We start from the raw sequence: 27,458 nt of genomic DNA on the forward strand, positions 1-27,458 counted from the left end.
TGAAAGAGGATATAAGGAATCACCGGTTCTTTTGTCCTTTATGATGTCATTCAGATATGGAATTTTAAGATGACCAAGTAATGGAATAGTTGCACTGCATCTCTGCAAGCAGAATCTTCCTCGGTGTGTTTAGAATGACAGTCAGGGATATTTCCATTTCTGTTTTGTAGCCTGGTAACTATAAGTTGAATCAGAAATAAGTGTATTTGATTTTCTCATCCTCCTGTGCACTGAATCAAATTAGCTAATTTGTCTGGAATGTTGGGGTTTTAAAATTTGTGATGGATATGATGCTTTCCTTAAGCTTGGTTACACAATGAAATATTTACTTTTGACTTGCTACTCAGTGAAACGTTTCCCTTCTGTCAGAAAATCCAAATTTCTGTCACTTTGTTTCTGAATTCCGTTTTAGCTAGGTCCACATAATTCATGAACTCTGGACCAGGGAATCCAATTTTCTGCATCTGGTTTATATTTCCTGCTCCTTGTTCCTCAGGAAGCTGTCCAGGCACGGATAAAAACTAAAGCCTCCGTCAGTTAGAAAACAAAACTCTACACCAATAATGCAATAGACTTAGATGTCATTCAAACTTACTACTCAAGAATGTGAGGTGTCTGCTTTGAAATATTTTGTATTTTATATAGGAGGGAAAGGATGATATTATACATTCTGTGTAAAAAACAAACAAACAGCACGGCAGACTTTAAATCTGTTTCAAAACTTTTTTTGTATCCTCTACACTATTCCTTCATCTGAAAAAGCTATAAGCTAACAAGTTCCAATGTCCAGTAACCAGCTCATCTCTAACTTACAAAAGAGGTAGAACCAGGCAGAAGTTAGACGTTCTTAACTAAGACAGAAAAAAGCAATGGATTCTTCCAAGCCACCCCCCTAGTCCCTCCCCCTTCCTCTACCACACTCCCTTCCCTTCCCTCTTCTGGCTTTTTCCTCCAGGCACCACACTTATTATATAGTGCTGTGAATAATGATGGAAACAGCATTTAGCAAAATACAGCCTCAAACAGGTTTCAGAGTAACAGCCGTGTTAGTCTGTATTCGCAAAAAGAAAAGGAGTACTTGTGGCACCTTAGAGACTAACCAATTTATTAGAGCATAAGCTTTCGTGAGCTACAGCTTGCAGTCTAACAGACATATACAAGGTGACAATTCAGGAGATAAGCTTATGCTCAAATAAATTTGTTAGTCTCTAAGGTGCCACAAATACTCCTTTTCTTTTTGAAGAGAAGAGAGTATGTGGTAACAGAGGAACAAAGTAGCAGAGGGAACAAAGAAGTGAGGGCTTGTTGAAATGGCAAGTTAGCACATGGCACCCTGCTATCTTGCCATATAGACAAACCCTGGGAGTGGGAGGAGGAGACAAGGGGAGCAGTTAGATAGGATAAGGAGAAGAGTAAGGAATGAGAGGGTAGTTTTGGAGGTGATGAGAAGCAGCAGAAGATGATGATAGTCAGAGTTTTACAGATCTTTGAAGGTCAAGGTGAGGGACCGAAACATTTTAGAAAGCGAGGGGAAGTCAGTAAAAGCATTTGTTGAAGGTGGAAGATTTGGTTGGAGCTGAAGGAGAGGACTCCATCTATGAGCTTTTACCTTAGGCCACCGCGCTCTTTGTCAAAGAGAGAAAGAACAAGAAAGGACCTTCTTATGCTTCCTGCTATCTGCTAGCACTGATTCACATGTCCATTACTTCACTGAGTCTGCTCTACTGCACACAGTTCTTTCTCCCACTGATTGACCAGAAGTGCTGTATATGGTAGTGTATTCAGCATAGTTACTCCACAATCAAACAGGAGGTTTAAAGCTCAGCAGGGAAGTTTCATAAGGAAAATGGCTTTCACATCCATTTTTATGCTTCTGGTGTTCCATCATGGTGGTGGCCTCTTCAGAGAATTGTGTAGGGGAGATTAAACAGGGCTTTGTATTGCCAGTAAACTACCCTGTACAGCAAACACTGAGGTGGACATCATACCTGTGTAATGGTTCTATATAGAAACACAGGATACTTTAGATAGAGACAGGGATTTGTGGTAAATACTGAATTACAACTCCACACCAAACTGAGAATGAAAAAAACCCAAAAAAACAAACAAAATAATTACCACTTGGTTATAAGATTCCTTCAACTGAAGTTCCTTAACTTGAATACTGTGAATAAATGTGCCTCACTAAAAGGAGAGTAGGTAGCTCGCTGAAATATTTTTCACTCTGGAGATTTTGGTTTAAATGTAATGTGGGCCAGTTCTGAATGACTTTGTCATTAACCAATGGCCTAATCCACATGATAAAGCCACTGCAAAATTTAGCACTCCTGGAAATCAGTGCTCAGGAGAGTCCACGGACTGAAACAGCTGTGGGTGTTGGCTGGTCAAAGACAAGACACATTCCTAAGGACTTGTGGGGAAGTTTGCACAACCACCTGCTTACTTGTTCTATCCAGCCGCAGCTCTCGCCTGCATGAGTGCTAATGTTTCTCTCTCCAAACCCTTGGCAAAAAAGATGTAATCCCAGGTTTGTTACACATTGGGACAAATTCTGTACTCAGTTACAGCCCATCATGTTGTGGTGAGAGCTGTGGCACTGCTATAACAAAGCTTAATTTGGCTCACTGTGAGGGTTCTGAGTGAACAAATTTCCTTGCCATACTTAAGGACAAATCTTCTCCCCAGAACCTACCTTGTGCAACTGAGCTCAGTGCTTAGGAACTCTGCTGAGAGAAGCAGGGGGGAAAATTTGTCTGCTTCTCCACCCTTTGCCACAGGCCATAGAACAGAGCCACACAGTAAAGGCTATTATAGTCTAAGGCTGCAGTAAACTCCATGGCTGTAGTGATCCAGCTCTGCAGGGAAAGGACCAGAGAAGCTTTGTAGTGGCAAATCATTCTGGCCCATGCCCCTCTTCCAGCTTCATGCAGGGAGCCCATGTGAAGCTGGGGTCTGTACAGGGGTACACAAACTGTATGTGGCCTCCCAAAATCCTGCCCTTATTTGTGTAGCAGACCCAGTCTGATTCTATTACCAGAGAGCCTTCTACAACCACAGAGCAGGAAGCAGTGTTTCTCCCTTAGTAGATATATGTTGTAAGATCATATGGTACCCTGTTCTAGGCTTGCATTGGAGATGTCTAGAGCTCTGCTGAGGTTGAAAGAAAAGTTGTTTTGATGAGTGAGAATAATCATTTTACAGATTAAATAAATTGTAAATTATTGTGACATTTTTTTCTAAATACATGTAATGGGATGGAAAGCGCTGGAAAATTTAAAAAGAAAAACAGTGAGTCAAATTCTTGGTTACATCTGTTACAGCCCACTGAAGTCAGTGGGGATACAACAGGTGCAAAATTTGGCCTAGAAAATTTAAAGAGAGACTTATGAAAGAGGTAATATATATATCCCAAAAAAGCCTACACAAAGCACCCTACTACAGATGCAGCCTTTAACGTGTATTCTGAACAGAATACTTTAGCTTTATAAAGCAGTACTATAGCTAAGTTATTGAACACTGTTTATGTTCTCATTTGGATAAAGAAGGCTTTTACAATTAGGCTTCTCTTAGCACTAATGGGATTGCTTTCATAACACCCCCCATCTCAAGTTAAGAGGTTCCCTATGATATTTTTCATAGGAACTAGACATAGTTTTGATTTGCTCCTGTCAGTGCTGAAGATGCTGTCCTATTACCTTGTCCCATTATCTGTTCCAGCATTAGAATCAATCACTGTGGACATCTGGGGCCAAAAGAATCATTGGGGTAAACCAGTGCAATTTACTGTATCTAATGGACTTGTGTCCATTTATGCTAGGTATGAATTTGGCCTGGAGTGTTTATTTGTGTGCGCGCTACATTTTTATGTATTTATTTATATTTTAGCCAAAGCATCTCAGTGCTAGAGCTGCATACACTTATCTAAACACTTTCTCAGGGGCTTATTGTCTGGACTGAGGGAGCCAATAGACCTCTTATCACCACCCTGAATTCCATATTAATTTGACAAAGATGTAATTGTATGAAATGTGCTGCATTTATAAGAACAAATCTCACAAGATCCATGTCCTTTTTTACAGTTTATTCTGCCCCATAGGTATCAGTTGGCCCTACTGCCACCCGAGTCCAACTGTAAAACCAAGGGTGTAGGTGTCTGTTGGGAAAGCACAGGATTGTAAATGATGAATACATAAAAAGAATTACTGGGTCAGACAGCTGCTAGTTTAAAACACTACAGGTCAAATCAAAGTAGAGTATGAAAGTTGCTTGAATGATGAAAAAGGTGTAATTTCAGAGAGTGGCAGTGAACAGCAATTTGAGATACTGTAAGCATATTTTGATTTAACTGGATGAAACACTTAATTTGTTGCTCACTAGTTTTTTAAAAAACAACAACTATTACTTATGGGGAAGTTAGTGCTCATTGGATTTGATAAATGCAAATACTTGTGAAAGTAAGGGAACGAACATAGTGACTGCAGGTAGGTATAATGTGGACAAGAGCCATACAAGCTTTCACATACAGTCATGCCAATTAATCTCAGTCCTGACCAATTACATGTCTGCTCTTTCAGGCCTGGGCAAAAATTGCCCAATTGTACCAAACTATGCGCTGACTTTGAGGAGTGAATAAATGTCTGTTGGAGATGAGACTCGGAATCATTTGGGCCTTGAACCAGTTTTGAATCAAGGATCAAAATTCCCAAAGCTGCATGTAAAACAGGTGTAAATTAAGATGTTGAAATCATAATACACCCATCCCATGACACATTCAGCAGCTTCTTACTTCTCTGGCCTCCTCCCACAGTCAGGGATGATGTGAGGCTCAATTCATAGATGCTTGTAAAGTGCTCTGGGATCAGTAGAAGGAAAGAACTATAGAAATTGAAATTATTTCTTCAAGGACAACATCCATCCAAGGACAAAACAAAATCCTCTTCCATGAATTTTCAGCAGGAGATCCAAGGTCCTTGTTTTTACTCCATAGCTCTACTTTGGCCTACATCTAATTTCCCAAATTTGCTCCTACATCCATTCTCAGGACTCACCATTGGCTATCAAAAGTGACACGGGGATAATGGACCTGGATGATAGAAAGAACGATTGTTTTTGACAATGAAAGATTTGGGGGGAGAGGGGAAGAGTTGAGAAGATTTGGGAGGGAAGATGAGCTCTGTTGGGGCCATGTTAAGCTTGAGTTGATGGTGAGTCATCAAGAAGGAGAAGTTGAAGAGACAGGGTGGGAGGGCTGCATGGAGACAAATCTGTAGTGATGCATAGATTTGACTTATAAGCGTAGTGAAGGTATATGAAGCCATTAAAACAGATGAGTTCTCACAGAGAAGAGATGAACAGAAGGTGTCTCAGGATAGTCCCTGAGAGAGACAAGAGTTGCCAGCTCTCACAATTTTATTTTGAGCCTTGCAATATTTGATTTGGAATTTGAAGCCCAACTTCTGGACAGAGGTGATTACATGAGAGTCTCAGCTTTGTTTCTTTTAAAAAGTAATTTTCTAGCACTCATGATTGTGGAGAAAAACTCAAAAATATGACCCAATTGCTGACTTAAAGAGACACATACCAGAAGGCAAATAAAAAAGAATCCAACATATATTATGTGTTTGGGGGTGGCAATGCTGCAGTGGGAAAGAGGAAGAACAGGAGTAACTGTCAAAAAGAGATACTGAAGGAATGGCCAAAGAGACAGAACCACCACTAGGAGAGGGTAAAGCCTCAGTTGGATAAGATGCAAAAATGAGTGATTTACAATGTTGAAAATAAATGAGAATTCTGTCTGTGAAGATGAAGCAGAAGCCCTGAGATTTGCCTAGGGTAAAATTGCTGGTGACTGATTTTTTTTAAAATGAAGAGTGCAGAAGTCATAATTATCCATACATCTTGTGTAACATTAGAATGTCCTTTAACTAGATTTTCTATTTGTAACAAAATAGTTTTGTGAATAAGGACTTTGAATCAAGTTATTGGTTTTGGTTCAGACAGTTCTGTAACACTTCTAAAAATTGGGCTACATGATGCTATTGCATGAATATCGGTTTTAAAGGCAAATAGGGTAGCAATGCAAAATAAGATCAGTTATACAACGGTTTACGCTAAGTTCCAGCAGATTCATAGGATTGCAAATATTAGGCACCTCTCCACATTACTGGCAAGATGTTTTAGCTGTAAAACTAACTACAACCTATGGCAATACTGGGTGAGTTGAGACATATCTGATTTCTTTACAGTCAGGTTGTTTTATTGATGGCAAAATCAGCAGTGTTTATATTATATATTTATTTAAGGGCACTCCCAACTATTTATTCCTAAATGGACAAAGGAAGACTGGAAGTTCATTGGTGTATAATCAAAAAAGCAGATTTAAAAAGGGCGGCTGTAGATTAGTGAAAATTATACTCTCACTAGCAAGTCAAAACTGTATATACCATTTGCTTTGGTGGTTGGGATTTGCATTATACATCTAACAAAACCTCCGCTCTAGATTCACAATTATAGCTATCCTTGTGAGAACGCTCCTTACAACAATTTAACAAGAATTGGCATTGTTATGTAGCACCTTTCCCCAGGGAAATCACAGAGTTTAATGATTATTCAATCTCAAACATTAGTAAAAGTGCTGAGCAGCCTCATCACCTGATGAGCCACATTCACACATGATTTACAAAAAGAAAAGGAGGACTTGTGACACCTTAGAGACTAACCAATTTATTTGAGCATAAGCTTTCGTGAGCTACAGCTCACTTCATCGTTGAAGTGAGCTGTAGCTCACGAAAGCTTATGCTCAAATAAATTGGTTAGTCTCTAAGGTGCCACAAGTACTCCTTTTCTTTTTGCGAATACAGACTAACACGGCTGTTACTCTGAAACCTGACATGATTTACAGTGACTTGCACCAGCTAAAACTCTGCAGAGGGCTCCTAAGATAGGAGTGGGAAAGTTTATGATGGCAAGTGGCCACAGCCTTCTATGCACTGGGGAGGGGTGGCAGTATCTCCCAAGGACTGGACAACACTGGCCTGGATGGCTGAGTCAAAGCATCCCCTCAGCAGTCTCTACACACATGGAACACTGACTGTAAAGCTGTCCTCCCCTGTGGGAACATTAAGTGCGGGCAACAATGGAAACACTGTGTGGCCTTCTTAGGGAAAAATCCCCTTGCAATGAAGAAGTTCTTACCAGAGCTGAAAAAGGTAATTTCTACTTTTCTGCACCAGCTCCAGTGAATCTGGTCCACTGATTCCTTTGGAAGTTAAATGCATTCAGCACATCAGAGAGTCACAGTCTCTGTTCTAGGTACAACTTACTTACTTAGTGGATTGAAATAGCTATTAATTATTCCTGTTACCACTCTATTTATTCTATAGCCAAATGATCAATACAGTTATGCTTATTGCTGCCCCATAAAACAAAGTGATAGAGTTTTCATTGTCGGCTATATTCCAAGATACTAAAACATGTATTATGCTTAAATATCATGAGAATTATCCTAGTATCTTTAAGTCTGCACATCTTCTTCTGCAGTAAAAGTAAAACAATTAGTGTGCCTTACTTCTGGCTGGGAAAGGTACTAAGTAGCCTGATTATAGGTTTCTGTACTAAAATAAGTATAAATCTGTGTAACAGTTTGACACAGAGCAGATTTTTCAACATTCTAGTCATGTTGTTAAAGCTGCAGTAGATAACTTAATGATGTCCTTTTTCATCCAACAAAGGGAGAGAGCATGTTAAAAATGGTTTGATTTATAACTGAAGGCTATTTGGTGGCCTATGAGAAGTGATTTAGCAGTTTCAGTCTTGTTTCCAGCGGACTAATCTCCACAAACACAGAAGTCACCACTGTTGCCAGTGGTGGGCACATTTGTCAGGCTTATTGTTGAGGCCAGGGACTGAATGGGCAGATGGAAACTGTACTATTCGTTTAACCCTGTAGTTTCACCTGGTCAGAGAGGAGGCACGCTAGGGGATGGTGGTCGGATACTTGCAGTGCCACTGTTAGTGTTGGTATAATTTTGGCAAATGGAAACAATAAAACAATCTTATCCAAGGAGAAATGAGACCATCTTTATAGAGATGAAGTTAGTATTTCAATACAATAAAAAAAGTTAAACTTTACATAAGTTTGTGACAGAATGGTGTATTGAATTATTTCTCTCTCATTATTCTACTTTGTACTCTCTGTTTGAAACACTACCAGGTTACTTTTTAGTATATTGTTACAATAGGCCAGTCAATCCATTTTGTACAATTGATGCATTAGAAAGGAGGCTACATGCAGGGGTTTCCAAGAGTTTTGTTAGCTGAGGGTTTTGTTCATTGATTTTACTAGGTATTTCACTCAAAGAACCATTTCAGTGAAAGGGCAGATTCAGAAAGAAGAATAGCTCATTGTGTAGATTTCTTCTTTGCTTCTCTTTGTTGGGTCTGCCTCTGTTCCTATTAAAGTCAGAGAAAAAACTCTTGTTGGCTTCAATAAGAACAGGATGGTGCTTTGTTAAGTTGTTTGTACCTCAGTTATAAATTGTCTATCACAGATAATTTCCTTATCCTAAATTACAGTAGATCCAAAACAGTACTGGGATTGCATCCAGAAGTGATACATGGGGCCTTTGGGATATTCAAGAAGGAAAAAGGAAAACTTGGGCAACTGCCTAATGATTGTTTCAGAATTACATGGCTGCTTCCTAGAGGTACATACTACCTCAGAATAGGAGCAAACCCTGTAACAACATAGTTCAAGCAGCTCTGGGTGTTTCTGTAGGCCAGTATAATAGAGCTGAAGAGAGCACTTAAGTTCTGATTGATGATATTTGGAAAATAAAATGTTAAAAAAAGCATTTAAGTGCAAACCACTGTATGGTGAATAATGTCTGACACAGGGCCACGTCTTTCAGTCCTTCGTCGTTGCCCTGGCAAAACTCCCAAAGTAGGTTAACTCTACTTCCAATTAGTTAGGTTTTGTAAACCTAGAAAATAGACAACAAATGTGCAATAAAATACTTGAATTAAAAACTAAAATGACTTTTTAGACATAATATAGTGGAGAGTAGCTTTTTTCCTTCCTTAAGGGGAAAAAACTCCTTGTTAACTGTAGATCTCTGTCATTTGGGCCATAATTTAAACATTAATGATTCCTTGCAGTGTCTGTTAACAGCGTCAGGATTTCTTTTACCCACACATTTATTTCCATACTATAAAAATGGTACTTTTCTATTAGTGATACAATCTCAGAAATCTCCAACATGTTTTATAGGTGTACTGTGAAATTTAATAACAATGTTACTGAACTTCATTTAGTGCTTGGAACATGTAGGAAAAGCAGCTTCAGCTGGAATATTTCACCAAAGCAAGTAAACCACATTTTAAAATTCTGACTAAACTCACAAGTAAAACCCTGAAGCTGAGATGGAACATCTGTGGTGAGACTCAAATGATGGTGGAATTGTCAGGCCAGACCTTCAGCTACCGTAAATTGGAATAGGTCTATTGAAGTCAATGGAACTGTGCTGATTTACACTAACAGAGTATCTGGTCAGCCAAGTGGCAAGGCTGCAGGGAGATGGATGAGAATATCAACTACCCTGTTGACTAGCACTACTTCTATAAATAGCAGCAGTGATATTGCTTCAGATGGGAGGCCAGTGTTTGTCAGGCTAGTCTGGCATCCTCTTTACAAATAAGATAGGATCTTCCAGGTAGGCATGGGGAGAGAAGGTTTGTTTGGAGTCAGACTGGCATTCTGCCACCTACTGCTCTGGCAAGAGCCTTCCAACATAGGTTTTTAAATCAAGAAGAGAGCATATCTGAGATGAGACAAAGATAGATATTCATACTGTTTTCCTCTAGTAATTGTTGATTTGCTGAGATCCCAGATCCTCTCATACCTTCTCAGGTCTGCCCCAATTGCTGGAAGGGGAGGGGAAGGGAAGACATTTATGAAGACTAAACTTGCTTAAATAGAACTAATTTTTGGCAACTCAAAACCAGAGAATAACTTCAGTAACTGTTCTATATTACTATTTAGAAAAGGGATAGTATTTTATTTAGATTTTAAAAATGGACTGACAAACAAATGTACAAGCTAGACACTAGTGCTCATTATCAACATGATTTTATGTTCACACCAAATATACTGCATATAGACCTGAAACTTTTTCTCTTTAAAGCTACTGATTCATTTATTAACTTGATTTAAATACAACCTTAATTATGTTAGTATTGTAACAAAAGCAAGACTAGGTGGGGAGGGGGCTATTATAATCTTAAAGAAATGTTGCTTGCTGTATTCCAATACACTGCTGAATAAAGAAAAATTTTAATATGATTTTGCTTATTCATTATCCCAAACTATAATCAGATGGTCTTAATTACCTCTAGTGGTGTCAGAGTCCTATTATATTCCCAGTGAATGCTCTAGACCGGTACCTTCTGGTCCTTATCCATCTGATAATGGAAATCGCCAGTCCTAGAACTTTATTTTCACTCTGATATAACAGTAAGATGCATCTTTCTCAGGCCATTGGGGCACTTCCCATTTAGCTTCTAGCATTGTGCTAGAATACATTTCCATTTTCTTTAGGTTGTGTAAACTTCAATTGTTCTTTAGCTTATGTGAGATTTATATTAATAGCTTCTAGAGCAGTTCTTTTCCCTCAGAGATGACCCTTCACCTGATCATATTAAGAAAAATTGTTACTTGCCAAATTCTTTGCCAATAAAAATCTCAGAATATTTTAAGAAATGCTATTAAAATAAAATATGGATAAGTGAAAGAATGTGTAAAGTAAAAGACCAAAATAGTTATTTGGACATTAGGACTCTATACGTTCTAGATGTGATCAAAGAAACTTAACCAACTGTACTCCCACAGAGAGAGGAGGGTCCAAAACCACATCTGTGGAGTCATCTGTTAATCCCATGTTTTTCGCATGTTCGGAAGGACATCTGTTGCAGTCTAGTGATCTATGTGGTTACAGAACTACCACCAAGAGACAGGAATTTCCAGACTGTCCAAAGGTCAAGCTTGCCTCCATTCAAAATAGACTGGACCATGCTATTGGGGTATGAAACCTGAGAACACTTAAATTGCCTGGAGGATCTCCAGAGAGGTATCAAGTTGAGGAGCAAACTACATTTGTAACTTTATAAGTCCCAGAAAATGCCAAAGAAAGTGTGATCCTCCCAGACCACCACAACATCAAGAAGGGCTGCAGTCCCTTCTTCGTCTAGGAAGGAGGAGACCAAAATTACCACAGTCTATGCCCGTCTGACCAAGTGCCAACAGAAACGCTGCTGGCCAGTGTAAAGTACCGACCAGAGACGGCAACACCTGCTCCCCCCCCCCGAACTGTAGTCCCAACTCTGATGCTCCAAAGACAAGCAAGCTAGAGAGTTAAGTTTTTTCTTTTTTATGTACCTTTTTCTGTTTGTAGTTTGGCAGGGATGCCGATCACCTGTATTCATGATTTTTCCTCTAACACTTTGTAATGAATGAGAGAGAGAGAGAGAAAATAGCCCATGTATCCAAATTATAAACAAACCTTATTTTAAATCACTTCATGCTACCCTCAACTATAAAAGCATGGTTCCATAAAACTACTGTCTCAAAAGGGAGTTTGTGTTGTTAGTCACTTTGAATCGTAGTAGAGATAAATTAGTCAAAAAGAGTCACTCATAGACGTCATCTCAAATGGCAACTTTGAAGGAGTCTTAAATACTGCTTTTCAGGGCTGAGAAATAAATTGTGCCTCCTTAGGCTTCTGGGGCTAGTATTATGTATTCTGAAAGTCTGCTCAGACAAGATTTCCACTGTCATTTGGTGCCATGCTCATGGAAGAGACACTTGGGGACAGATTCTCCGCTGGTACAATTCCACTGAAGTGTAAACAGTTGCATTCAATGTACTCAGTGTAGATATTCTGTAAATATAACCAGGACTCCCATATAAAAGAGCTAGTGGATTTCAGGAAATCCTTTTATAGTGTAAAAATGTGATAAAAACAAGAGAAAACCAGAATTTCAGCGTGATCTGGAATTTCTAGTAGCTGGAACTCAGACTAACGATTACACTCTCAAATTTCATATGTTTCTGCTGATCTGGCATTATCTTTAGGCCATTTTCTATTCCCTCTCAGGTAAATTGTAACGCGGCACAAAAACGAGAGGACAGAATATTGATTTTATCCACAGAGTACAGAAGTTTCCCCAGTTGAAAAAATAATAGCTGAACTAGAAGTAGTAATGGGGGAAAACACGATGGGATAAAAACAAAAAAAGTAAGATACAAGTTTGCAATGAGGTAGAAGAATGAAAGGGCCAGTGTTATATTGCTGTGTATTCAAACACATTAAGATAGAGCAGGCTAGAGATATCTCCTTTAGATATAGCACTTACAAAATTCCTCCTGGAATATTATGTTCGGTTGTGGACAGTATTACAAAATGCTAATATGGAAGAAGTTCAGAGAAGGAAGTTACATTTTGAAAAGCACCTAAGTGACTTTAGTTGCCTAAGTCTCATTGAAAGATATTGGGTTTTGAAAACATGGCTTAGGGTCTTTTGAAAATTTTACCCAAAAACTACAGAAGTGAGAAGGCAGCTGGAAGGATTGATTAAAAAGGAAAGATTAAAAGGGCTAACGAGATACATAGTATGGTTAAGCAATGGCTAAGTCGTCACATGATAACCATCTATGTATGCGTACGTTGAGACTAGAAAATAATTTAGCATGCTTTAGCATAGAATAGTATAACTATGAGCTATGAGTAATGGGATGAGAGAAAGTGAATATTTAAGATGAATTTCAGGGAAAACTTCTTGTGAATGAGAGATATTGGATTGCGGTGTAGTTTCCCAAGGAAAATGGTAGAATTCCCACCCCTTGTAACATTATGGGGAGGATTTTCAAAGGGGCCAAGAGGAGGAGGTCTCATTGGGATTTGGATTCCTGACTTCCTTAACCACCTTCACAAATGCCAGCCTATATTATTTGCTAAGTGCTATACAGTGTGGAAGTTAAGACACAGTTGTTATCCTGAGGGGCATCTTAACCAGACAAAGGTCAGATAAGGTCACACCAAGAGATCCAGATTTATTAATTTACAAATATTGATGCCTTTGACTCCACCCCGTCTTTAAATTTGGTTGGTGTTGGGGTTCTACTGACATGACTAAGTTTGTAGATCTGGCAGAGGAAGCATAGTTTCTTTAAAACAAGAAATGGAACATTTCAAACTAGACTGAACAAAGTAATAGAAAATATACTATGGGAAATTATTGACCACAACGAGATCAACTAAAAGACCTAAAAGATATTTAGAATCCAGCTGACATCCCCTACTTGTTATAAACATTTAAAGATAGATTAGCATTTTGGACTTCAATTAGTTGATAATGTCCCTTTACATGGTTTTGGAGTGTGTCACAGAATCCCACCAAGGATTTCACTATAACAAGTCCTCTTTTTGACTAACAATGTATTTTTCCTCTCACTCTGTAGCAATGACATAACATCCCTGTGTCAGCATTTCGCCCTCCCTTGGCCTCTTCTACAGAGATGCATGCTTACCCCTCTATTACTTCTTGGTTTGAGCCAGGGAGAGGAGCTTGATGTTTGAGTCCGGTCTAGCTCTGCCAGCACCCTGTTCCAGACAACAGTCCTGACCCGGACCCACGTCCCTGCTGTTTCAGAGTCTCCATCCCTCCTCAACTACTTCTCCTCCTAATGACCACCGAAGCCCTTAGGATATTAGCTAGTCCCATGTGAAATCCACCTAGCCACTAGATTAGTTTCCTTAGGGTTAGAGAGGCGGGTGAGGTAACAACACTGCATAAATGGCTAAGGGTTAACAGACTTAGACAGGAGGCAAAGTATTTGTTTTCGCTTGTGATTGTACATTTTTGCTAAAATTATGCCATCTGTCACTCTGTTAAAGTGCCATGATGTGAAACAGAATAAGTTTTTAAAGATGACATTTTCTTCAATTTTCCACTTTAATAGAAAACACAAGCCTTGAACAAATACATACTACATGTCAGACATATTTTCCACAGTACTGTACAAACAGTGGCTGAAGAGAATCAGCAAATGAATAGCATCTTTCGTTCTCCAATTAAGCTATGACCATGAAGTCTAGCCATAGCAATCAAAATGAGTTTCTTCCCTATTTCACCTTTACCCATCTACTTTTTACACAGCATACCACCTGAATTGGTTTGGCAATTTCTTTCAATATGAGATGAAAGTTGTATTTTTGTAATTCAAGTTCCCATTCAGTGACATCATTTTTACAACTTCAAATGATTAAATCTGTGCTTAATTTGAGGTAGTTTTCTGGTTACAATGAAAATTATTTTTTCATTGTTACATATTTTCAGACTATATTAAGCTTCTTATTTAATGGACTCACTACCACTTTGTTGTGACCCAGTCGGTGTGCTGTATTCACCTGTTAGCTTCTGTTTTATAATTTGATTTTAAGAGTTTTGGGGTAGGGACCATCTTGGTTTGTGTGCACAAGCACAATAGGGCCCTCATCCTTTGATGTGCTCAATGCAAATAAATAAGTAAAAGTATGGAATTTCAAAGTGATGCCTGTCATTTCATCCCCAACATTCCCCCTTTTAAAAGTTCCCGTTCAATCCTTATACAGGCACAACTCACATTTAAGACTGAGGAGAACAGATTACAGGATTAGACTTTATTTACCTAATGCAGGCACAAAACAGTGAGTGAGTTTACTTGCCTTAAAGAGAGCACACCATAGGATCCCCGTATCCGTCCTCTTTTGAATGTTTTCATTTTTCTCCTCTCCTGGCCCAAGCAGAAGTAGGGGAATTTTTTTCACATGAAAAAATTTTATTTGACAGCAAAGGAAATTTTGGGATCAAATATGTTGTCACTTAGATAGAGTGGAGGACAAAACAATCTGCTAATGCTTTTAGAGTCTAATCTTGTGCCCATTGAAGTTAATGGTAAAACTTCCACTGGTTTCAGTGGGACAGGTTCGCGGCACTATTCCCTAGCTCCTGACCTACAGAGTGGCTGAGAAAAATACACTCAAAAATCAGAGAGGGAGCGAGAAAGATAAAAACCAAAATAGAACTCTCTTACCTGATGGAAATTAGGGGTCAGATGCTCAGTTGGTGCCAATCAGCATAGCTCCACTGACAGGGGGGGTGGGAAGAGGGAAGGAGTGCTACATCGATTTACATCAGCTGGTAATTTAGCTCTAGATTTGTAAATGTTGATTCAAAACAAAGTTAGTTTGGATTTTATTTATATAGTGCTGCAAGTCTACACGCTGCTGTAACAAAATTGCTAGGACACTAAAGATGAAGGGATAGATTTTGGAGATACTGTCAACAAAGAAATGACAGGATTTAGTGCATTCATGGGTGTGTGGAGAAGGAAAGAAAGGAGTCAAATGAGCAGGACTGTGAGTTGGGGGTGGTGGACAGGGTAGAGATGGTCTAGTCATCAAGGGTGTCAGACAATGTATACAGCTTTATAAGCTTGGTGAGACTTTATGCTGCAAAAGAAGTGTAATTTATAGAGAAAAGAATCTTGATTATGTTTGGATGAGAAATGGTTTGAGGATTATTTGATTGAGCTAGGAATAATGTGAGTAGTAAGGACCATTGATTCAAACATAGAATCCTGATTTCTAAAAATAAATCTATCCTCTCCTGGAAACTAATAATAATAATTTTATTTATTAAATACCTATTCATGAACTGATGCTGTGGGCACTGTTTCATGCTAGAAATACATGAAAAACAAGAACAAATCTATGTTGCCCTTGAGTTTCTTCTTCTTTCATTGTAGACTGTGGCTGCTGCAAAGGACAGTGTTGCATTAAAATTAGTTTTAGAAAGAAGTGGTCACATTTTATTTTTCCTTTCCAGAGATTTCATAAAATGCTCTCTCTTTACATTATGTTCTGTTGAACTCAGTTATGATGTTTATGTTCCATTAGGCACAGGGGCTAATTTAGTTTAATCAAAGACATGTAATACACTGAAAACACTTGGCAGACTATGATTTTTTTGTTTTTATTTTTCATAATTAATTTGCCTTTTTGCAGTCTTTTGTGGGCATGCTCTTGTGTAGCAACTATATTTCTTTCTATAAACTGATTTTGAGGAGGTACTGATTTTTATCTTCCCTTGAAAGTCCAAGCAGCCTATAGCTGTATTTCACAGTTCAGATCTTCTGTAACTAGAATAATTATATGAAAACGCCTGACAATTAAAATTTGGCTCTCTCCCCATATTTTACAAATATATTCAAAATTGCACACGCTGGGGAAAGAGTGTGAAAGCATACTTGATATGGATACATCTGGAGAAGTCAGATTCTGAGTTCAAGAGAAGCAGTGATTCAGAACAATGAAGCTTTAACTCTCGTTAGGGTTGCCAATTTAGTCAGGCTAAACCTGAGTCGCTCATACAGTGGTAGGATTGCAAGCCTTGTTGCACTGACCAGCAAGAAGAATTCCTGCCCCAGAGAACTTAAAGTATAAATAGACAAGATAGAGAGAGGGTGGGAGAGAAAGGGAGTATAGTTATCCCCCATTTACAAAAGGAGAACAGGAGTAAAGCCAGAGTAAGTGACTTGCCCAGGGTCATATATGAAGCCTGTGGCAGAGCTGGGAACTGAATCCATATCTCCTGCGTCTCAGTCTAGTGCCTTAACTACAACACAATCATTCCTGCCTGAAATTAGCCAATAGCCTAGCCTGTGCGAAACTAAGACCTTATGCTGAGCCACATGCCCCTATGAAATCATGAAAGGATTGGTCTCCCTTGGATGACAGAATCAGTGGAAGGCAGGTGCTTCACTCTCACTCTCCTCCTGGCTGCTGGAAGAGAAGGGAATTCACTTTCCACTCCCACCACTGCCAAGCTGGGGGGACTCTCCACTTTTGTCTCTGAGTGAGGAAGTGGGGCATGGAGCCAGGCTACTGGGTCCATTTGTTTAGGGTTCCATTCTCCGTTATGCACACTACACAAGCTTAAGCAGATATGAGATTGTTCCTGGGATTGCTGTGCCTGAGTATAGGGAGAGAGTCACTGGCCTCTATGGTCTTGTGCCATCCTTCAGCCCATACCATGGTGATTGTTTCCTCTCGGCAGGATTTTTATTGCATTGCTTCCTTGTGTTCAGCTCCACTTTAGGCAACAAGTGCCATTTCAAGTCACATTTAATGGAGAACTCTCTTGACTCGTAGACAGATCTCATTTAACAGGAAATGAGACAGGATATTTAACAGAGACCCAGATATATCAAGAGAATCCCACAATTGTCCTCTTTTCCCAAATCTAAGAACTCATATACCCCTGCCCTGACTGGGGGAGTGATTTAGCAGAACAGATTACACTTGGCTATTTATAGGCACAGTGAAATTTGTACAGGACTGGGAATCTCCTGTCTGAAGAGAACAACCTAATTTATACCAAATGCTTTTAGATTGCAAAATCTTTAGGAGAGGGATCATGGTTTCCTTTCTTCCATTGCCTAGCACATTGTGAGCACAACTAGAAACTAATACATAACTATCATAATAGTGTAATTCTGCTCCATCCTTCACAGCAAACTGTCACTGCTAAGCAAATCAGTTTTGGTCAGTTCATTAAGTGACCGCTCAAGACAGGTTTTGCTCTATATCCCCCTAATGAACAAGGAAACATTTAATGCAGAGCTGTCTGTATTTAGTTGCTGATTACCAGGTGTGTATGCGCACAAATGTATGTACATGTACGGTGGCTCTTCATTATCACTTCCTCAGCCTCACTAATTCATTCAGCCACGGCGTAGTCAGTCTATAGAATGTTACAATTGTATTTGCAGGTCTGTGGGGCTAATCCAACACTCACTGCCGGAAATGGGAAGATGCCCATAGACTTCAGTGGATGTTGGATCAGGTCCTATATTCTGCAGGCATATAAAGTCTAATGTAGCTGAAACTGCATTTCTGCGGCACTTTGGGGACAAAGTAATAGAGCAGCTAGACAAGGGGATTCCACATTTACCTGCATGTTGTAGATATGACATCTGCAGCAGGTAGGTCTCTACTGAGACTGTACTGGGAAACAGTCACTCACAAAGAGGACACGGTCATTGGGTCTGTGAACATAATTAATCTGGATGGCCACAACTCTGCCTAAATGGCAAACATTGGCCAACATTTGGCTTCTCTTGTCCCCCAGTATATCCAACAGTAGTTTGGAGGCAGCAGTACTTATTGGGGCTGATGATTATTGGCCCCATACCATGTTATATACAAGCAATGCCTTTTTATGCTGGCTTTATTTGCTTTTTTCAGGATGGGGCCTATCTTGAGTCATTGTGATGTCTCAGAGTGTACTGTAGATCATTGATTAAATCAGGCAGGAGAGAGAGGCTCGCACTAAAACAGACACCTTTATGTTTATGCCTCAATAGCTGGGAAGTCAGTAACAAGGCAAAGACAAGCCAAAAAATTAAATCATCATCAAGTGTTTCATAGGAATTTCTTAAGAGTTTTAAAAGCTTGCCTGAGTGACTGTGGGGTTTTATGTTTTTAAATAAACAATTTGTAAAACAGTATTAGGTAATTGATTAGCTAATGGTGAGACATGGCTATGTTTTAGCAGCACAGCACTCCCCTGGGTGTTCACTATAAAACTTCCCTGTCATAACACAGGCCTTCCAACTGATTTTTTATTTTCCCATTTATAACCCCACAAATCAGTTTCAGTTTTTCCCAGGGTGGGCATCATTGGGCCATAATCAGAGATTCTCCGGTTGTTGAAAGCAAGGCCAGAAACAGCATACCTATATCATGAGATTCTGGCACTTCAGTGGTCTTCCTGGAGCTTCTTATTGCTTATTTTAGATGTTGTAAGAAATTACAAAGCCCGCTTTTTGTAGGATAGCTGTACTGGCAGGTCTGACAATAATACAATATCCCCAGCACGTACATATAAATGGATTGGTTATCTACACTGGAGCTGGATCCAAATTAAGTCCTCAGGTCTGAATTCTATGTCCCTCTTTGTCTCTGGAACAGGAGACACCAAACCTCCAAATCTGAACAATTCCATGCATGGCATTTCAAAATCCAGATTCAGATCTACCCTCCTTCTAATTTAAGCGAGTCCTGAATTAGCGTTTAGATATGGCCCATTAAAGAGAGGTACAAGATGTGAACTCTGATCCAAACTTGGACCCTGCTTTGGGGATTTTGGTTAAGTACAGAAATAGCAACACTCTGGAGGAGACTAAATTCCATTTAAAAATGTTATGGGCATCTTAGAACAGTTGCTTTGGCTCTCGCAGGCAGAAAGTTCAAGCATTAATAAGAGCTCTGCTCAGCATCAATAAACTGAGAAACTCACACAACATATCAATTTCGTATAATCTTTTGGAAAATTGGAGACTTCTGGGATGAGCAAAATGAGGCGTTTATTTATTCATGTATTTAGTATTGATTTTGAACATGATGTGGGAGAAAAGAGTAGAAATGGTTTTCTCAAAATATGCATTTAGCGGCATGCCAGTGAGGCAACAGCACACTCCACCATAATAGGTCATGCAACGAGTTAGCATTGGCATGGCACAGCATAGGCAATAGGTATTGACTGAAATACAAGCATGTGACATGCTGTGACACAAGCTGATATTCAGGTCACAAAGACATAACCCCTTTCTTTGCATTTCTTAGAGCCCCATTTGCAGTCTACACCATCCTGCTGCTGCACCTACCATGAGGGTTTATTTATTTGTATTCTGGTAGTGCCCACATTGTACTAGGCACTATCCACTCAAAAAAGATGACTGTCCAGCCCCAGAGTGCTTACAAATATAAGAATTAGACACGCAATATGTATGGGATGGGAGAAAAGGGATGTAGTGAAAACATGCACATTTTATACTTAAATACATTAATAAACCCAACTCCCCTTCAGTCTTTCTTGCTGATGTCATGGAAGAACAGGTTCTGGAGTAGCAATTAGTCTAAAGGAAGACATACCTGCATGACTAATTAACTTGTAACATCTTCCAGGCACCCACACTGGTGTAAGTTAGGGACTGTAGGGACTGTAGGGATGTAAAAATTCACAACACTGATGAATACAGCTCCATGTGTTTGAGTTCTGTGTACCTAGAAGCCCCTCCCCATTCTCCAGTCCATAGCACTGGTTCAAGGCAAATTTACACTGAATTCACTTGTGCTGTTCACATGCAGAGAGATCTACACAAACTCATGTTCCATGTAGATCTTCCCAGTGGTAAAAAAAGCACGTGGGAGGTAGATGCTAGGATGTTGGTAAGTAGTGAATATGTCAGAGATAGAGAAAAGTAGAACTCTACTGTACATATATAAACTATACATTAAAAGAAAGTCATAAGTGTAGTCTTATTTTTCTTTTTCATATTTGAAGAAACTTCTTAAAATATATTTGTGAAGTTATTTGTATACAGTAAGATGTATTTTTATACATATACACGTGAATTTATTAAATAATGCAGGAAATACTTGTGACAAGGGAATTCTGTCTATTCGTATAAAATCATATGCTGTAGTAAAAATAACATTTCTTAATAGGTTTAATGATTTCCTTATAATGGCATCTAATGGCTTCCATGCCTGATCAATCATTTTCTGCATATTAATAGTGATGTAGGGCCACCTCTTCAGAACTGCTGAGCACCTAGACTGCCCACTGACTTCACTGAGAGTTGCAGGTTCTCAGCACTTCTTAGGATCAAAACCATAGCTCTTGAATCCAGCAATAATGTTACCCAACAGCTATCATGGAAACTTCCTCTGAAAAGTGCAATTACCTGTTCTGTTTCCTTGTACTCTGTGCATGCATTAAAATAATGATTTTAATGAAACAAACTGCATTTCTACTATCTTGTATTTTCATCAAGATTTTACTACCGCAGGGTAGAATACTATTCTTTTATGTCTGCAGTCACTCCATATCTGCTGTTACACTTAAGTAAATTTACAGGTAAAGGAAACTAACAATTTTAGGTTTTGAATAGTAAAACAAAGTTTTTATGCTGAAAAACCACAGTAATATCTATCTCAGCAGATGTGTGTCACTAACTAGAATCTATCTACATGGTACAGAATGTTCACTCCATAAAGGGTCATTAAAAAACATAGCCCCTAAACATACATGCACACAGCATCACATTTACCGAGCAAAAACAAAATGTGCAAATTTGTGGGTGCAAATTAAGTGGTCAGTGAAAGTCACGCTCTAAAAGCCAACTAGTGGATAAAGTCAAACAGCAGTCACAATATGCAGGTCTGTCTTCCCTAGCTGTGTGCAGCATTGTTGTAGCCATGGTTTTTTTGTTATTGTTTTTCCTGTCCTATGACTAGCTTCTTACTTTCATAGGCAATGTTGTTGTAGCTGTGTCGGTCACAGAATATTAGAGAGGCAGGGTGGGTGAGGTAATATCTTTAAGTGAACCAACTTCTGTTGGCGAGAGAGACAAGTTTTTGAGCTTACACAGAACTCTTCTTCAGGTTTGGGAAATTTACTCATAGGCACATCTACACTACAAAATTAAGTCGACTTAAGTCAACATACAGCCACTGTAGTAATTAAAGCAGTGTTTCATGTCCACGCTATGCTCCTGTCAGCAGTGTGGGTCCTCACCAGGAGGGCTTCCATTGACTTAACTGTGTGGGGCATTGTGGGGCACTGATAGCTGGAGCCCCGCCTGCCCTGCATGGGGCTCACAAGTGGAGCCCCCACCCCAGGGCTCCAGCTGTAAGCCCCACGTGGGGTTGACAGCAACAGGCGATGTAAGTAATCTAGTGTCTACATGGACTCTGCGTCGCCCTAACTACATCAACCTAAATGCTACGGCTCTCACAGAGGTGGACTTATTAAGTCAATGTAGTGAGCCTACTTACATCGGCAGGAGCACCATTATAGTATAGACACATACAGAGTTACCTGCCTTACGTTGACCTAACTCTGCAGTATAGACCAGTCCTCAAAGTATAACAGCTATATAAAAGGTGGAACAGATTGTGTAGCATAAGAAATTAATGTATATTTTAAGGGACCATTCAAGGTGAAGTGGCCTGTTAAAACCCCTCCAGTGATAGGGGCAAAAGGAAGGGGGGAGCAGCTGGGGGAGGGGAGTTGTTACAATAATCCATAAATCCAGTGTCTCTATTCAGTCCATGATTTTTAGTGTATAGCAAAATTATGAATTTAAGTTCCAAGGCACCTCTTTTGAAAGTGTTGTGCAGGTGTCCTTTTGAGGACGAGCACAGATAAGTCAGATGTCGAGTAATCGCTTTGTGATGGCTTATTATGATGATCTATAACCTCCTAACCACCCACCCCTAGCTGCCCTGCCCATGACTGGACCCACCTTGTCTCTCTTACTTTTATAGGCAGATATTCATGAACAGACTACTGAATTTACATTAGCAGGGATTAGAGATTGTCAGAAATCAGGGAAAAAGTACAAAATATTTTTTCAATTTTTTTGCATTTAAGTTAAAGTTTTCTGACTAGCTGTAATAGGGTTGTTGTTGTTTTTTTTAGCCACAGGCCTCTTTTTTCCAATGAGGAACTCTTGGGATTAACTACAAACATCTGGGAGGCTATGCATTTTTAAAACAAAAGGATAACACAAATACAGTGTAACTAGATTCCAGAGCATTAGTAAATTGCAAATTAATTGTGACGGGTACTGTTTTAAATATTTGAATTTAAAATGTGCTTGCTAAGGAAAAAGATTTAAGCAGCTAATATCACTTCCAGCTTTCTGACTGAGGTGCTTTTATATTTATTAGTTTACAAAGTATATTACAATTTTAGATGAGAAATTGAATATTTGCAGTTTGGTAGATTTGTGTGTGGCTTCATGCATCATATTTGGCCCAAGTCTTGTAAAGTGGGTAAGTATTTCTACAAATACAAGAATAAAACAGGTTAAAATCCAGCTGATAACCTAATATATAGACTTATGTTTCAGGCACTGTATCATGATGTGCTATCTTTCCATGGCAATTAGTTCCTTCTCTTGTCTGTTATGGTATGTAGGTGAAAAGAATGGGGCAGAGCCAGATGATGCGGAATTGGTGAGCCTCAGCAAAAGGCTGGTGGAGAACGCAGTCCTCAAGGCTGTACAGCAGTATCTAGAAGAAACGCAAAACAAAAACAGACAGACTGATGGAAGCCCAGTGAAAACTGAGGAATCAGCTAGTGGCAATAAGAATGAAAAATGATAGTGATAACAGAAAGTGAGTGCTGTGAGAATGCCAAGGAAGCACAAATCCACCAAGAATAACCATCAAAATATGTCCCAGCTCCCTGTTCAGATCTGCTAAGTTGTGCTGGCTGACTTGCATTATGCTTTGTGAGCGTTCTTATCAGAAATGTGTTCTGAATCGAGGGGCACTAACAGTTTCCTGAAAAGCGTTTGGATTGCTGAAAAACTACTTAATGCTGGGAAAGATGATTGGGGAAAAAGAGACAAGATTTTGAAATAAAAAGATCGAACTTTCACAGGCTCTTAACTACAGAGAATCTCTTCATAGCTTTCAAAGAGGAACGGGACAGCCTCTTGCACTGAAATGAATGGCCATGGAACAAGGCCCTGCCATAAGTGAAAACAATGCGAGCTACAGTGTTTGGCAGAGCTGCATAACTGCTCACTTGATCTGCAGCAGAGAACTCCACATTGTGCCGCAAAGCTGAGAGCAGTCAATGCTAAGCTAAAAAAGTTACCAGTACAGATGTTTAGCACAGATACTGTTACACACTAGGGAATATCATGGGAGTTTCTCTTGAATGTGACACTAAGAAGTGTTCTTCACTTTTCAGTAAAGTTTGTTCACATCAATTATATTTTTTGACAAAACACTACCTTTTTATATACAATAAACACGGGTGAAATTCTAACTACTTAAAGAAAACACATGCCTGTTTTGATACATTAATGCCATACTTTAATATTTAGAAATGACATTAGTTATATGCAAAATGTATTGTATCATTCTTTTCCTCTAGGAAAGAGCCGTGAATCAGACTTAATAAAGAAAGCCTTCCACAGAGAATCGCTGGCCCTGTTATCCAAACTGAACAAGATAAAGGAGCTCTTATCAAATCCAGAGACCCGGATGAAAATGAACAAGGAACTGTTTGAAGACAGACATAAACAGCAGTAGTCACTGGGAAAGTCATGTTGACTCCAACTCTCCAGCTATGTGATTGTAAATAGCTATGGTGTAAAATCTCATACGGTTGTTTTATGATGAAAAATATTGTTTTTGCAAATTTTCCATCTCTGTTTTTTTTATATAGCCAATCTAAATGAAAGCCAATATAGTGTGTGATTTTGTTTTAAAATACATGCACAGAAAAGAACAGACTGTTTACTGATGAGTTACAGTAGCTCTCTAGATTAATTTTTGGATGGAAGGAAGGAAGGAAAAAGTTAAGGATGCAGGTCTATGTCATGATTCTGCCACAGAAACACTAAGTTCTAAAGGTTCTGATCAAACACTGTGGCCATTCTAGAACACATACTCTCAAGTGATTTTTAAAATGTATAGCTGAAGAAGGCATTTTTAGTGATTAGTCTTTTCTGTATATGCTGGTATTTTGGGTTGGCACTGTTTCTTGTTTGTTTGTTAATCAGCACTTGAATACACATGTACACATGCTGAAATGTTGTTTCTGCTATTGTTTACATGCAAGCAAGAACGTTTTAATCTCTCAAGGTAAAATCCTGGCTCCACTGAGGTCAGTGGCAAAATTCCCATCAACTTCAGTGGAGCCAGGATTTCACCCTTATTATTTATTGTACAAATAATCGTTGTTCAGAATATTTGCCTTGTCACTTCTGTGGAAACAAGATGCTTCTTGTTTTTATTTCTGTTATTTTCTCCATCTCTTTGTCCTCTGCTATGTGAAAAGGGGTCTGAACCTGTGTTCCCTGTGCATTCAATACATCTACTGAGTTCAGTGGAAGTACTTGGTGCACAAAAATATATCTGCAGGATTGGGCCTAATATTTGCACTTTTTAAGCATTTGTGTAAAATTGCCTACAACTGTAAAATCGTCTACTTAATCATGCATTCTGTGATCAATATCAGATTTGTGCTGGTAGAACTGCAGTATAAATATTAAGGTTTTATTCATCAACTATGAAATTATATTGGTATTTTATCTCATGGATCAGTTCTTTTTTCTCAAATGATAAATGAGAGCGTATTCAAAAATGCATCTTATGTATTTGAGTCCATCTTCCTAATAAAAACATTTTTTCTTTGCACTGTGTCATCTTTCCCCTCAAATGGACTTAGATAAAATGAAGATGTACCTTTGAAGGTAACTGTAGCAGAGAGAATATTGAATCTGGATGCTGAACCCCTATAAATTAAGTCCTGAATCAGTATATTGGAAGAAAATGCCTACCGGTACATTACATTTTTAACAGCATTATATGATGTCCCATGTCAAAATTTAAAGGACAAGACACCAAACAACCCTGGAGATTAACCTTTGTGAAGTTTCTTTGCTACATTGTATACTAGGTGGGTTAGAAAGACGTACAATTTACTATGGGCCCAAATCCTAACCTCATTGAAATCAAGTGTTGACAGAGGGAGCAGTTCAGGATTGGGTCTCCTACATAGGTACTGGAACTAAGGGTGCTGCTACACCCCCAGGCTTGAAGTGGTTTCTATCATATACAGGGTTTACAGTTTGGTTCAATGGCTTTCAGCACCCCCACTATACAAATTGTTCCAACACCCCTGGTCCCATATATCCATCCACAATTCATTTGCAAAAGGAAAGAAAAGGAAAGAAAGGTCTAATTTGCCATCAGTATTGAAAATAAAAATCCCAGTTTTCAAAAGTGGGTGCATAAATTACACACACAGCAATACCCACTTTATGGGCCCAGAATATGGTTGGTTATCCCTTAGGCTAGCTAAAGACAGAAGTGCTAATAAGTAAATCTCCATTTTTCCCATGTGCCGGTTTAGCAATAGTATGCTATTCGTTACCGCATCAGCAATTTATGTCTGTAGAGCAAAATAGACAAGAATAATCAGCCAGGCAATGAGATGCATAAACAAAGGAGCTATACTATGTCTGAACTGAGTTTAAGAAAAAAAAAAACCTACCATTTTTATTAGCTGTTTTATACTCCTGAACAGTCTAATCCCAATAATTTTCAGCTAATTAGCAATGGTGACTAGCGTTGTTGTGTATTTATTACAAACTTTTCTTTCCTGCCAAAACACTTAGAAACGACTATTTCTATAATCCAAGTCATATCTGGTGGTGCTAACCTGCCACTTTAGAGCCACAAGAGTCTCTGCAGCCATACTGTTGTGACCTTGTATAGGATTTGAATAAGGCATCGTGTGGCATGATATACTGTTGATATGACGCTTGCCCTGGTAAACATGGGCGTAGAATCATAGAACTGGAAGGGACCTGAAGAGGTCGTCTAGTCCAGCCCTCTGCACTCATGGTAGGTCTGGGACAAGTGTTTGTCTAACCTGCTCTTGAAAATCTCCAAATGATAGAGATTCCACAATCTCCCTCAACAGTTCATTCTAGAGCTTAACTACTCTGACAGTTTAGGTTGGACATTAGGAAAAACTTCCAAACTGTCCTTGCTGCAACTTAAGCCCATTACTTCTTGTCCTATCGTCAGCAGCTAAGGAGAACATTTTTTCCTCCCTCCTCCTTGTAACCAGCTTTTATATACTTGAAAACTGTTATCCCCCCTCTCAGTCTTTTCTTCAGACTAAACAAACTATAGGACCCCACTTGATATGCCTTTTCAGTTTGATTGTGAACCACTCATAACTACTCTCTGGGAACTGTTTTCAACCAGTTATGCACTCACCTGATAGCAACTCTATATGTAGGTTGTATTTCCCTCATTTTCTTATTAGAAGATCATGTGAGACAGTATCAAAAGCCTTACTAAAGTCAAGATATACCATATTTACTACTTCCCACTATCCACAAGGCTTGTTACCCTGTCAAAGAAAGCTATTTGGTTGGTTTGACATGATTTGTTCTTGACAAATCCATGCTGACTGTTACTTATCTCATTATTATTTTCAGGGTGTTTATAAATTGATTGCGTAATTATTTGCTCCATTTTTTTTCTGGGTTCTGAAGTTAAGCTGACTGGTCTCTAATTCACTGGGTTGTCCGTATTTCCCTTTTTATAAATTGGCACTATATTTGCCCTTTTCCAGCTCTCTGGGATCTCTCCCTTCTTCCATAACTTTTCAAATATAATTGCTAATGGCTCAGATATCTCCTCAGTCAGCTCCTTGAGTATTCTAGGATGTATTTCATCAGATCCTGGTGACTTGAAGACATCTAACTTATCTAAGTAATTTTTAACTTGTTCTTTCCATATATTAGCCTCTGATTT

At 39.0% G+C, this 27,458-nt stretch overlaps 1 protein-coding gene across 4 annotated transcripts in view; it reads left to right on the top strand.

Annotated features, from left to right (window-relative positions):
• Positions 1-25,297, top strand: part of AKAP7 (A-kinase anchoring protein 7) — a 138,247-nt gene extending 112,950 nt beyond the window's left edge. For 2 of the 4 annotated variants that reach the window (XM_073337323.1, XM_073337322.1), the window contains exon 8: positions 23,086-24,024. In XM_073337323.1, coding sequence (XP_073193424.1) covers positions 23,086-23,270 — 185 coding nt within the window. In that variant the 3' untranslated portion in view covers positions 23,271-24,024. Of the gene's footprint in view, positions 1-23,085; positions 24,025-24,054 lie in introns of those variants that run through there. The other 2 variants (XM_073337320.1, XM_073337321.1) reach the window with 2 other exon arrangements.
• The last annotated feature ends 2,161 nt before the right edge of the window (positions 25,298-27,458 follow it).

The sequence above is a fragment of the Lepidochelys kempii genome, chromosome 3 (assembly GCF_965140265.1).
Source record: "Lepidochelys kempii isolate rLepKem1 chromosome 3, rLepKem1.hap2, whole genome shotgun sequence".
Classification (NCBI taxonomy): domain Eukaryota; kingdom Metazoa; phylum Chordata; order Testudines; family Cheloniidae; genus Lepidochelys; species Lepidochelys kempii.